This window comes from Salmo salar, chromosome ssa07 (assembly GCF_905237065.1).
Source record: "Salmo salar chromosome ssa07, Ssal_v3.1, whole genome shotgun sequence".
NCBI classification, from domain to species: Eukaryota; Metazoa; Chordata; class Actinopteri; order Salmoniformes; family Salmonidae; genus Salmo; species Salmo salar.
The window spans coordinates 19,754,314-19,769,137 of NC_059448.1; the positions used below are offsets into that span (position 1 = coordinate 19,754,314).

Genomic DNA, 14,824 nt, shown 5'->3' on the forward strand with positions numbered 1-14,824 from the left:
AATCGCTGCCAAAGGTTATTGAGCAAAGTACTGATTAAGGGGTCTGAATGCTTATGTAAATGTGATATTTAATTTTTTTTTTTATATAACTTAGCAAATATTTCTGAACCTGTTTTTGTTTTATCATTATGGAGTATTGTGTGTAGATTGAGGAAAAAAACATTTTTTAATACATTTTAGAATCAGGCTGTAACGTAACAAAATGTGGAAAAATCAAGGAGTCTGAATACTGTTCAAGTAATACCCCTTAAAGCGGTGAATTGGCAGCACAAACAGTGTGCTGGCCTTGCTGTTTTTCACAGGTGTACTTTTTCTCTTTTGTTTTTTGTTATTGTATTTTTTTCTTTAGTTTTCTTTTTCCTCAGGGGTGTGGATCAGCTTTAATACTGCAGATATATCGTTGGTTCCATCAATGTAATTGTCTGCATCATTTCCAATCCCCCATATATTTTTGGGGTAAATATATATATATATATACACATTCTGTACATAAACATTCATACATATACATACATACTTTTTTTAGAATATACCTTTATTATTCCCCGCAAACCCTAACACCCCTCCCCCAATTGGAGTAAACTAATAAACAATAACACTTAGGCTTCTACCTTCAGTTTATAAATATTATACACATTTTACAGACACAATCTCTTTTACAATAGTTTTGTTTGTTTTTAGTCCTTCCTCTATTTCTGATGTCCATCCAGTTTGATTTCTATTTGTAACTGTGCTATTTCACAACATTTCTGAACCTATATACATTTTACAGACCCCATATATTTTACATTGGTTGTTGTTATTAGTCCCACCCTTCAGCTCCATTCAACCCCTCCCATCTATCTCTTAACACCATCCATTTTGGTTTTCTATTTGCCATAAATTTCTCAACTGTGCTGTGATGCTTCACAAAAGTACTGAACCTTTCTGTTCTCATAGCTTCTACAGATTTTAAATTAAAGATAGTTTTACTAAAATAATTAATATTTTATTGATCGATTGACTGACTTCAAATCACCCAGTATTGCTATCTGCAGCGTTAGTTGTAGGTACATTTTGCAATTCTTCAGCCATTCCTGGACCTGTTACCAAAAAAGAGCTACTTATGGACAGCACCAAAATAAATGATCTAATGACTATTCCTCCTCGCAGCAAAATCTGCATGCTGGGAAGGTTGTATCACCCATATATATATATAACATTCTATTGGTTTCAATAATTTTGTATAACAATTTAAATTGAAAAATTTGAACTTTTGAATCCGGTGTCGTTTTGCGTGTCAATTCATAAACCATGTGCCATGGAAACGGTACATCGAAAATCTCTTCCCAACTATTTTGCAATTTATATGGCACAGCTGTCAATTCTTTGGTCCTGAGATGAAATTGGTATATCTCCTTATTTATCACAATTTTCTTTAACCATTTTTGGTCTTTAATGCAGGGCCGACAGACTTTTTCCCCCTTCCACTTGCCTCTTCCATTTTTGTGGTAATGAAGCAATTAGTTGGTTGTAATTTTGGGTAGAGCAGACATTTCCATATGTCTGTGTTACCAGTCCTATTTCACCAGTCCTATTTATGATGTAATTTACAAAAAATATACCTTTTTACATCTTTTTCTTTAATCTAAAAATGTTTTTTTTTTTATCAATTAGTATATTTGAGTTTAACCACTATTTGTTGTCTTTTAAGGTGGATTAAACTGAAATTGCAACCAACTTTCTAAGGCTTGTTTAAAAAATAACAATATTTTGGAGATTTCGTTTCAAATAACCAAAAGTGAGCACTTGTAATCTGAATAAAGGGAAAAAAGGCCATTCTTGAACATGGGGTGAGACATTCTTAATCATTTACTAGAGAACCATTTTGGATTTAAGTATAACTTTTGTATGACTGATGCCTTTAGTGAGAGGTCTAATGCTTTAATATTTAATCATTTCTGCCCTCCGAATTCATAGCTGTTCTTTATTAACCCAGCACCTACGGTTTGAAAGATGTGCGTATGACCACAAACTTTTCAAAGCATACCCCTACAATAAGGATTTTGTCTTCATTTGTCATTTTGGGAAAGAAAGTATCTCACCAATTTAATGAAGAAAAAAAAAGAGTTCACTCAAATATGTATTTCTGTTTGAGTCTTACACTTACTAAACACACCGCGAGTGATGTTATTCTTAACCTTTCCCTAGAAGGACTCACATTTTTCCAGGGTGAAGTTTCCCCAAGGTACAGATCTCGGTTCAGCTTCCCCTCCCCCAATTACATCTTTAAATCAATCAACACCATGCGAATCCGTTGGTTCACCCTGTAAGTTCAAAGGGTCTGCGTCTGAGCCAAGAGTCTGATGAAACCCTGATTTATCCTCCTAATTGGTCATTGTGAAGTCGTAGCGCCAAGTGGGACTTAATGTGTTTAATTTTAACAAATTATTTTGTATTTCTTTTTGGGGGTTATTCATCTGGAGTACTATGTGCTTTGAGAAAGCCAGTTCACATGAGACCGAGTGATGTGTTCCAAATGGCATCCTATTCCCTACATAGTGCACTACTTTTGATCAGAGCTCTATTGGCCCTGGTCTAAAGTAGTGCACTTAATAGGGCTATGGTCAAACATAGTGTTGTAAATAGGGAATGGGGGGGTGCCATTCCGGTTGCAACTTGATAGAGGTTAAGTTGTAGGCTGTGCATTGCATGATATGTGCCACAATGCCTTGTGGGAACTGGAATATTGGTCAAGACAGATGTAAAGGCAGGGATTAAATGTGCAACCCACATCGTGGAGTATTGTATAGTTTAATCCACCCCAGAGGAAATGTATTACAAACCATGATGAAAGTTTTGGAAATGACATGGCATTCAGTCAACATGTTTTAATCAAAAATAAACTCGTATGTGGAGTATGGTATTGGCTTTGTATAATAGCCCTTCTGCAAAGAGAGCTCTCCTCTTTAAATATTCAGGGGGTATATTTAAATCTATTAATCATGATAAACAGGAGAAATAACATGATTGCTTCTTCAAGTAAAATGTATTTAAGATAATGTACTGTGTGTGTGTGTGTGTGTGTGTGTGTATACATGTATGTTCACAAGTATATGTGTGTGTGTGTACGCTTTTGTGTTTGAAGAGCTTACCCGTAATACCTGTCCCAATTGACCTTGCCTTTCTAACTCCAGCTGACATCCAATCCCAACATCTACTCACCCCATCACCTTTGACAATTACTAGAGCCCCCCTATTCCTTGATAGTAAACCGAGAGAGAAACCTGCCTGGCGATAAGGAAGGCTTCTATAATTGTCTTCTTTCATTGGCCTGTACCTTATTTATTTGAGTGGCGTTTATAGCCTCTGGAATGAACTCTTCCTATGAACAAACGACCCTCCAGACATTTCTAACGGAGGCTCTCACCCCGTAATCCGGGGTGAGTGAGTGACGGCGGAGGGGGTCACGACCCCATAAAGCCCGGATGGGTGCTGAAGCTCTGGACCATATCTCATTAAGGGGCGAGGTTGTAAACGAGACTTGCCTTCACTCTCTCCCCTTACTGGAGCGATTGATTAGTCCAGGGACAATCAATGTTAATTAAGGTGTGATGGAACCTTTTAATTGTACTGCATGAATCATTGTGTCAGCTTGCGCCTTGACCTTCTTTGATTTACATTGTGAATTAATGGCTCCTCGTTGAGAAGTAAATACATTCTAGATATTGCCAGATGAACCTAGTAGATATCAGAAGATTTTGATATGAGTTTTAGATTTATGCATAGCTTGTCAAGGATGATGAAGAGGATTGACTCGCATGCATAGGGCATATAGTATATTGTGAATGGCTCTCGGTGACAAGTTATTGAATTTTAGATACTGCCAGATGAACCTAGTAGATTGAAGTGGAGATTTGGTAGTCAGTATGTTTTAGATATAGCCAGGTAAGGCTAGTAGATTTGGTAGTCAATACGTTTTAGATATAGCCAGGTAAGGCGTGTAGATTTGGTAGTCAATACGTTTTAGATATAGCCAGGTAAGGCGTGTAGATTTGGTAGTCAATACGTTTTAGATATAGCCAGGTAAGGCGTGTAGATTTGGTAGTCAATATGTTTTAGATATAGCCAGGTAAGGCGTGTAGATTTGGTAGTCAGTATGTTTTAGATATAGCCAGGTAAGGCTAGTAGATTTGGTAGTCAATATGTTACAGATATAGCCAGGTAAGGCTAGTAGATTTTGTTTGATTGTATGGTTTTAGAGATTTTTGCATAGCTTGTCAAGGGATGATAAGCAGAGGTTCACGTGCGTAGGGTATGTGACTTCTAACTCCTCTAGCGGTGGCATTGACCTTTTGTCTACTGATGTGCACAGATGATTCGTTCATATCAATCAATACACTTTAATCCAATGAGTCCCTCCGTAACGCTGGTGCGTTTTGGACTTCTAACCCTTTTTTAAACACTGTTTGAGCTACCGACTTCAGGGTTGTACCATTTGGATTCGTTGGATTTTGTCCGTAGATACCATTAGTCTGTGTAATCTACGGGGGCTGAGCTAGAGCAGTGTTTGTGAGACAAGAGCAGATCCCAAAAGGGCCCGGTAACAGGTATTTTTACGAAAACGTCTATAGAGTCTGAATGGTTTGAGCACTAAGCTGAGACTCTATGATGCTCACAAGCTACACAAGAGTCGTTAGAACGTAAGGTGTTCTTATCCATAGAAGATCATAGGAAATCCCAGGACAGCGTCTATAATACTGTAATATGCTCACATAGTCGCTGTCACAAACACCAAACTCCACACTGACTAGTTGGATATTCATTTTTCCGGTGAGAAAACAATTTCTGTGCTTACAGCATTTATACACTAAATATACGAAAGGATGTGGACACTCCTTCAAGTTAGTGGATTCAGCTATTTCAGCCACTCCCTTTGCTGACAGGTGTATAGAATCGAGCACACAGCCATGCAATCTCCATAGACAAACATTGGCAGTAGAATGGTCTTAGTGACTTTCAATGTGGCACCGTCATAGGATGCCACCTTTCCAACAAGTCAGTTCATCAAATTTCTGCCCTGGTAAAGCTGCCCCGGTCAACTACAAGTGCTGTTATTGCGAAGTGGGAAATGTCTAGCAGCGACAACGGCTCAGCCGCGAAGTGGTAGGCCACCCAATCTCACAGAACGGGACCGCCAGGTGCCTCGGTTTCAACACTCACCAAGTTACAAATTGCCTCCGGAAGCAACGTCAGCACAAGAACTGTTCGTCGGGAGCTTCAGGGCATTGATTTCCATGGCCAAGTAGCCGCACGCAAGCCTAAGATCAAAATGCGCAATGCCAAGCGTGGGCTGGAGTGGTGTATAGCTTACCGCCATTGGACACTGGAGAAGTGGAAACGCGTTCTCTCGAGTGATGAATCACGCTTAACCATCTGGCAGTCCGATGGACAAATCTGGGTTTGGCTGATGCCAGGAGAACGCTACCTGCATAAATGCATAGTGCCAACTAAAGTTTGGTGGAGAAGGAATAATGGTCTGGGGCTGTTTTTCAAGGTTCGGGCTAGGCCCCTTAGTTCCAGGGAAGGGAAATCTTAATGCTACAGTATACATTGACATTCTATACGATTCTGTGCTTCCAACTTTGTGGCAACATTTTGGGGAAAGCCTTTCCTGTTTCAGCATGACAATCCCCCCAGTGCACAAAGTGAGGTCCATACAGAAATGGTTTGTAAGATCAGTGTGGACCAACTTGACTGGCTTGCACAGAGCCCTGACCTCAACCCCATTTAACACCTTTGGGATTAATTGGAACTCCGACTGCGAGCCAGGCCTAATCGCCCAACATCAGTGCCCAATCTCACTAATGCTCTTGTGGCTCAATGGAAGCAAGTCCCCGCAGCAATGTTCCAACATCAGTGGAATGCCTTTCCAGAAGAGTGGAGGCTGTTATAGCAGCAAAGGGGTGACCAACTCCATATTAATGCCCAAGATTTTGGAATGAGATATTCGACGAGCGGTGGACCTTAATGGATGGATCTGTTTATGTCAAATTGTTTAGCGTTCTGCTTGTATCCCTGGTTGTCCTGAAAAGAAAATGGTAAAGCCATTCAATGTGAGGCTAAATATAAGGTAGATTCTACAAGCAGATAAATGGTCAGATACTGTAAATGAAAAGCCGATTTTTGCTGGGATCTGTGGACTGATGGGGTTAAGCATGTGATGGGAAATTTTGTGCAGTAAGTGGTGTCATTACGCCTGGCGACATCATCGGGTGCATGTGGTGGGATCGAGCTTTGATTGATGAATGCCAAAAGTAAAATGGCAGACATAAGACACTGCCAGCCAAGTAATTGTGTTGATAATGAAAGCCAAGGTGAAAGCTCTTTCGCGTCTGAGCCGATTTTGCACTCGGCCGACTGTTTCCTGTCCCCATCCGTCATACCCTGAGTATCAGTCTGCACACAGTGCAAATTCATATCACGGCAGAGAAATCGACTACGACCCAAATTGCACTCTATTTCCTACATAGTGCACTACTTTCAACCAGGGACCATATGCCTCTGGTCAAAGTAGTGCACTATAAAGGGCATAGGGTGTCATTTGGGATGTTAACATTGTTTTAGCCTTATTCTTCTCGTCAAATGGATGATTCTACCATTGACAGCATGGCAATCAATGTCGACAGAACCCGCAAATGCATCGACCTCTTAATCTGAGCAGCAAAATGAAATGGGAATTAATTCTAGTTCATTAACCACATGCTAAATATTTATCATATTTGCCAATGTAGCAACATCAGCGTTTGATTAGACACCTCTGGATATTGACTTTATGATTCTATTGTCAGTATATCTGAATCCACAAACACACACTGTAAGGTTTTACACATGCTGTAAAACCTTAATTTGGATCATCCTGGATGGTCAGTCCTTGCATCCATAGGTCTGTCTATGAATTTGAGTGCTAACATTTCTCTTGCTCTGTCCCTCAGCTGTCTGCTTTGTTGTTTGAATCCTAGTTTGCCCCGTTAACCTGATTTTTCTCTCCCCTTTCAGATGTAATAATCGGACCCAGTGTGCTGTAGTGGCTGGACCAGATGTATTTCCTGACCCTTGCCCCGGAACCTATAAGTACCTAGAAGTCCAGTACGAATGTGTACCCTACAGTACGTATTTCTTCATTCTCTTGTGTTTCTCGAAGCAGTTCATCGCTATGACCCACATTGCACCCTATTCCCTATATAGTGCACTACTTATAGGACTTTGGTCAGTAGTGCACTATATAGAGCATAGTGTACCATTTGGGACAAAGCCTGTGACATAGTACATGATTACTGCATTGTAACTTTCTTCTTTATCACGCTTAATTTCCATGTAACAGCTAAGCCACTTCACTCTGTCATATCCTAAAATGTATGATTATGTCATTTAAGTGAATGTGGTCCCTTTTTAAGGATGCGACAATAAGAAGGGGTCTGAAGTGCGGTAGCATGGGTGCTGGGAAATGTCAGGATCTGATTCCGGTAACCTCTATTGTGCAGGACTATCGATTGCGCCCTCAATGCAATGTGAAAAATGAAAGTTCAAATTCACTTTAGCGTGTCAAAATGATTACCTTTATTCCAAACCCTGGTCGATTTTATCTCCGACAATATCTGTGTGAATGTCTGAGATATTTTTCTCCTTTATCCAACTCATCATTTTGTATCTTCATGTATGAATAACACATTGTCAATGATATTCCAGCACATGCCATATTGGGCTTATAAGAAATACATGTTTTTAGATTTCTGATGTGCACTGTATTGATTGCTATGGGGATCTGGTGAGGCATTGGATTCAAGCTAGATTAAGATTGAATGTAGTATTATACTTCAAAGGGCTATCATCCATACATGAATCAACATTGACATTTCGATGTTAATGTCATTCTTACTCCACCTGTTCTTCCTTTAACAGTGTTTTTAGACAGCTGACAAGACAGACTTCTCTGTTAGTGGAGGTCATTTTTAATGATAAACCACATAAATAGCCCTATTTGATGTTGAAACATACCCAGATGTTTTGCAATTGGTCAATTGATTTGCTCACACACATAAAAGAAAATATTGTATCGGTCATCGACTGATACTTTTCTGAGTATTCAGCCTCGGTTCTAAGCATTGAGAAGGGAGCTAACGGAGCTGTCGGAGCTATTACCAACTGTGTCCATCAAGTTAGTCCTTTAGCATCAAAGGAAGTTTAGCTTTATTCGAAATCCAGTCAAGTTTTTAGCTGCTGTGTTCAATTCAATTCCAACAGAACTCAATTGTCTTAGCTTAGCTTCTAGCTAGGCCATTTTTTTCACAAACACACTTCGTATATGGGATGAGAGACCTAGGCCTGAACCTTTTAAAACCTTCAAAACAGCATGCCTTCCAGCCACAGTGGCATCATAGCATGACCGAAGCACCCCAAAGGTATCCATGGGTGAACCGGAAATGGAAAAAGGTTTGGGGTGTGAATGGAATACCCAGCGTGTAGACCGGGCTAAACAGACGAACAGGAAGAGAGAGGATGTGGTCACTGGAAGTGCACGGCCATTATCATACGACCTCCCACATTGTTTCGCTGACCTCGAAAAGAGAACATTGTTTACTGTGAAAGCCTGTGGTACCGAAGGTGTCAAAAGCTAACCACATAGGATTTAGAAGCTATTGTAATTTGGAATGAACTGGATGTGTCAGTTAAAGAGAATTCTATTTGCTGCCATCCGGCTTTGTGCCTTTGGAAAATGGATAGTATCATGCTGTGTTTGAAATTAAACAAATGTCACATATCAGATATTTCATTTATTTCATTTTGCGGTGCTTTTATCTACGTTTTCTAGATACAAAAATCTGAGGTGATTATGCAATGAAAAGGCAGCCGTCAGAAACTATATATTGGATTTAAAGAAAAGCTCTAATTTCCATGGGGTGGTGGTTCTTATCGTAAGATTATCCACCATACAGTACTTGGATATATTTGAGCCACAACCCATTTGTTCAGTGGTAGCATTGGACTCAACCCCTCCTACAGTAAGCACCGCTCTCTTTTCTCAGAATCAGTGTTTTGTTTTGTATCGAACACTAGTGATTACAACTACCTCCCCAGCATCACAATTGCAACTCCATTTCAGAATCCATCAATACATTCCTATCACTAGCTGCAATACTGCAATACTGACGTGAGTGCTTCTCAAGACACTGAGAAGACATAGAGGGCTAATATTTAGGATGGCCAAAAGCACTGACTTGTTTCTGATTTTACATATTGCCAGTTAAATGAGTAACATGTTGGGAAAAGGAGTGGATTTGAGATGAGGCAATTATGGGCAGATAGATGGTATAAGGAGGAATGGGTGGTAAACCAGCCCCCCACACCCAACCCTTCTCCAGAACCATACCCCCTCACCCAACCCCATCTCCAGCCTATCACCAGACAGACTGACTGAGAGACTAATAAGGGGACCAGCCACCCATGGTGTGAATTTTCCTCCAGATGAAAAATCTCCACAGTATATCTGATTGACAAGTTCTCTCTCTCTTGTTCTCTCTCTCTCTCTCGTTCTTTCTCTCTCGTTCTTTCCCTCTCGTGTTCTTTCGCGCCCTCTCTGCCTATATCTCTCTCTTCCTGTGGAAGACGTTTTCATCAGTATTCCGGTGCTGAAAGCAGGCGCTGTCAGAATAAGTTACAGCTCCTCTCTCCGTCTTCCATCAGCAGAGGAGAAGGGCTCCATCAGACCCACACCTGCAATAGTAGTGAATGAGACGCTGCAGAGAGCTTCAATCTGACGCCATATGATATTGTTTTTATTAGTTGGTGATTTCAATTCACACCATGAATTGTAATGGCGGTTATTCTGGGAGCTAGCCACACCTGTGTTTGCCTGTGATCTGGGGAGATGCAGACCAATAGTCGGAATAATCATTAGAGATAAAAGCGCTTCCTTTTTCTAGTCGGTCCAAGACGACAAGACAGTGCTGAGTCGAAGGCAATCATGCTGGCGCAGAGCCCATGCGTGTCATGATAATAGAGTAATTTGGAGAAAGCAACTCTACTTCTATACCGCTTCTCGTCGGTAAACAACTACTTTCTGATATTGCCACATTGCCAATGATATAAGCCATCTTTATGTTCGCGTCAGCATGAACTTGTGTTTCTCCAACGCGAGAACACTCACTTACCTCCCCTGTGCTTCCCTTGTTTAGACGTGCTCTGCCATGCAGTTTGTGGATTACTACGGCTAAACTTTTGGAATGAGTGATGCGCCCGTCGTCCTGTTGTGATGATGACCTATAACCTTGACTCTCAGGCCCTGTTTGAATACTCTTAAAACGCCTCGCTCCTTCAACCCTTCCTTGAAATAATCACTTATACAACGTGAATGGGTTGATCAGTGCAAGCGTGTCACCGCATTGCTTTCACCAATCAAACATTGTGTCAAATCAGTGGTTTGCTCAAGGACGGAGGAAGGAAGCATACACTTTAAGAGTATTCAAACCGGGCCCTTGATTCGAATTCTCTCAAGTCTCCAGAAAGACGCCGCTGCCGTCAGTCCCGTCCCTCGCTTATCAAATCTTTCGTTCTTTATTAACGAGCAGGTCCCAACCCAATCTTTTAGAGGTCAACACTGTTTCTCTGTAGCCCTCTGACCCCACTCTTTCACAACTTTAATGAATCCATATAGTCATAACACCTCAGAGTGCTCCTTAGTTCCCCGCAGGGTCATGAAAGAAAACACATCCCCTGTTGAAAAGGCGACAGTGTCCCTTGTGGAATGTTTGGCCGAACACCAAACTCCCTTTGGAGGAAAAAGAGGGGGTTGCAACCTGGCATCGGCCTTTCCCAACTCCCTACCTCTCTATGACTAATTAGATGGCGAATGTACTGACCTTGATTTCTGCTGAGAAATCCCGATACGAGGTAGAACCAGAGCTTTCCTGTTCTTGCACACTAATAAATACATTGTAAAAAAAAAAAAGGCACAATGCACAGCGGGATCCCGCCAGCTCCGAACACGGCTTGTGTGCACGAGCTAAGCCAAGATGTGTAATCATGAAATCAAGACCTTTTTGAGTTGGCTGAACTAAGGTAGTCAGTCCTCGGCTATACGCCATGGCGCACAGCCACATACTTTTTCCCGACATTTATTTATTTCTTTTTGCTTCTAATTATTTCCGCATGGACGAGCAATCAATCGTTAATAAGCAGAAACCGGTTCGGCGGCCTAACCGAATCAAGCAACTGATTATTTTTTGGCACAACACTCAGCACCTGCCTGGTGCGGAGACGGCAGATAAAAATGTGAAATCAATGCGGCGCGTGGGTATCGTTTACAATGCCGCCCCCGCAAAATGTGGTGTCATTACGGGAGCCATTACGCCACGGTCACACCTTGAGTAAACAGCACCTGTGTGAACGGACTGTTTGGCTGACCAGACATTTTGTCATAGTCAGCCGGGCTCCCTGAGGCCTGTAGCGAGATTGATTTCAAATCTGATTTGATATGAAAATGATGACACGAAAACGTAAAGTCTTGGCTAAATGCTTAAGAGGTAAAGACAAAGTGTCTGTGTCAGTGTAACCTTCTGTCATTCACACTGCAAGTAATGACATCAATATCTAGCCTATGATGTGTAATTGCATATGTATTCATCTTTATCAGATAAACACTATATAACTAACTCAGTCAGTCATCTAGTCGTCAGTTGTATATAAGGCATTCACACAGCAGGCACCAGCATTAGCCTACAGACTGACAGGGAGTCTTGTCACCTGAATGACTACATCTACCTCTCCTAATGTGTGAAAGGGGGATTGCAGTGCTATCATATCGTTTAGTGACAGCTGACCACCCTGCAACTGGGGAAAGCTTATGATGATGGCTTATGTTCTTACACAGTGTGTGTGTGTGTGTGTGTGTGTGTGTGTGTGTGTGTGTGTGTGCATGCAAATATAAGGGGGGAAATAAAATCACTGACTTGTATCTTGAATGTCACAGTCATTGGTTTGAACACTGACCTGAAACTGATGATGTCCATGGTTTTGACTGGTAGGCTCCCAGATCCACAGTCATTGTGTTTTGTAATGAATTCATCACATTGTTGCTAATTGATTAAAGGGAACATTCCAAAATGTTCAACATCAAATTGATCATCTCTAGAACCATGTGAAAATGGCGCGTTTCTATGTTTTCTAGTCAAATAGATAGATGCGTTTTTCCGATGACATCATCCGGAGAGACTGAGGATGTCATCTGGTGTGCATCGTGTGATTTTAACCAACTGTGAGCAGGCGAAGGCTACTTACTAAGAGGAATAAATACTAATACAGTGTTAAATGCACAGACTTCTCACTTCAACAAGGATACAGAGTGTAACTTGATTACCATAGAGGATACATGAAAAGGCAAGGGAAATTAGTAGACATTAATGCATATATTTTCCTGCATTGTTCCAGTAGTGGGTCAGTAATTGCCCAGGAAGGGTGTGATTACCAATGTGGATAAATGGGGGTGTTAGAGGTGAATCTGGGCATGTGGAAAAATGCTTTTCCCCCACTAATAGCCATGTCATTTATCAGGTCCTCGTTCTGGCCTCTATCTTTTGGTCCTTCATGCGCACAAACACAGGCACACGCGTATACACACACACACACACACACACACACACACACACACACACACACACACACACACACACACACACGAACACACACATTTTTGAAAGGGGTGCTAAGTTCAAAGAAAAGAGACACCCGCACACAAGGGATGCTTAGTGCCAGGGCTATCACTCTGATTGGAGATTGGCCTCATTGGGGTCTCTCTCTGCGATATCTCCCTGCTAATCCGAGTTCCTACAGTGTGACTGGTGTAATGAAGCTCCCTCTTTCTTCTGTGTTCTCTCACCAAACACTCTTTATCGCCAGGCTAAAAGCTTTCTTATTTCCCCTCTGCCTGCTTTCACTTTCCTGCTTCCCTTCTGTAATTTCAAGGTTTCTGGAATCAAGGCATGTTCAGGAAGTGAAATTAAGTTATTTCTGCTCGAATTCCGGTCCATGTTCCTGAAAATGTATTTAATCTTTATTTATTTTGCTTGTGTTATTTTCCCCTCTATCGGTCTGTCTGCTGCCTCTCCCTGGTGTATGACTGGTTGGCTGTGCGCCAAGTCTTTGCACCTGTCTCTCTCTCTCTCACGCACGCACGCACGCACACTAATGTTCACACACACACGCACTTGAAAACACACGCACACTAATGCTCACACTCTCTCTCTCACACACACACACACACACACACACACACACACACACACGGCGGCTTCCTGCATTGTCAAGGTTATGAGAGAGCACAGCTACTGCTCCCAGGGAGGGAGAGCAATAGAGGAGAAAAGGAGAGGGAGAGAGAGGAGGGAGGGAGGGAGATGGAGAAATGGGGGACAGAGGAGAAGCGAGACAGAGGAGAATACAAGAGGGACAGGGGCGGAGTGAGGCAGAGGGACAGGGGCGGAGTGAGGCAGAGGGACAGGGGCGGAGTGAGGCAGAGGGACAGGGGCGGAGTGAGGCAGAGGGACAGGGGCGGAGTGAGGCAGAGGGACAGGGGCGGAGTGAGGCAGAGGGACAGGGGCGGAAGGAGGCAGAGGGAGGCACAGGAGGCAGAGTCTTAGACCGAGCAATTGTACCCGGGACCCAACCCACCCCCCCGCCCCTCAGGGAAAAATAATAGAAATTGTATCCTGCCCCCCCCCAGGCACATGCTATTCAAAGCCCTCTAATTTGTGTCATTAATTAAGAAGTGGGAGTCTAGTCACTGTGCCCTCCTAGGTTCAGAGAACAGGAAGAAAGGAGGGGAGGAAAGAGGGTGAAATATGACCAAAATGGCCTCCGCTCAGCCATGAATCTCTATTAGCGCCTAATGATACCATTCTGCCACCTCGCCGCTATAATGATGGAATTGTGAAATGTTAATTATTTAAATGCAGATCCATACAGCTGTCGTTCACGTGGGCAGGGCTAGCGAGGGCTTAAGAGGGTTACAAGGTCACTCAGGCCTTTAGCATTCTGCAGAAGCCATTATTATTTTTGTGATCCCGAAATTCTAACATACAGTGAGGGGAAAAAAGTATTTGATCCCCTGCTGATTTTGTACGTTTGCCCACTGACAAAGAAATGATCAGTCTATAATTTTAATGGTAGGTTTATTTGAACAGTGAGAGACAGAATAACAACAACAAAAATCCAGAAAAGCTCATGTCAAAAATGTTAAAAAATTATCATTTCTTTGTCAGTGGGCAAGCGTACAAAATCAGTAGGGGATCAAATACTTTTTCCCCTCACTGTACACTACCGGTCAAAACTTTTATAACAGCTACTCATTCAAGGGTTTTTCTTTATTTTTACATTGTAGAATAATAGTGAAGACATCAAAACTATGAAATAACACATATGGAATCATGTTGTAACCAAAAAAGTGTTAACCTCTATGGGCTAGGTGGGACGCTAGCGTCCCCCCCGTGGTGCACTCCATCAACAGCAGGTGCATTTCAAGAGCGGCAAATTTGAAACCAAATAAATGTCAAAATTCAAATTTTTCAAACATACAACTATCTTACACCCTTTGAAAGATAAACATCTCCTTAATCTAACCACGTTGTCCGATTTCAAAAAGGTTTTACGGCGAAAGCATAAAGTTAGATTATGTTAGGAGAGTACATTGACAATAGCTGTGTGTAATGTTTTGTCAATTCAAAGACAGGGTCACCAAAACCATAAAACCAGCTAAAATGATGCACTAACCTTTTACAATCTCCATCAGATGACA

General features: G+C 41.8%; 1 protein-coding gene across 17 annotated transcripts in view; it reads left to right on the plus strand.

Moving 5' to 3' along the window:
- Positions 1–14,824, plus strand: part of LOC106608716 (adhesion G protein-coupled receptor L3) — a 314,147-nt gene that overhangs the window by 127,499 nt on the left and 171,824 nt on the right. For all 17 annotated transcript variants that reach the window (XM_045721694.1, XM_045721685.1, XM_045721691.1 and 14 more), the window contains one exon: positions 7,039–7,148. In XM_045721694.1, the coding sequence (XP_045577650.1) occupies positions 7,039–7,148 (110 nt within the window). The remainder of the gene's footprint in view (positions 1–7,038; positions 7,149–14,824) is intronic.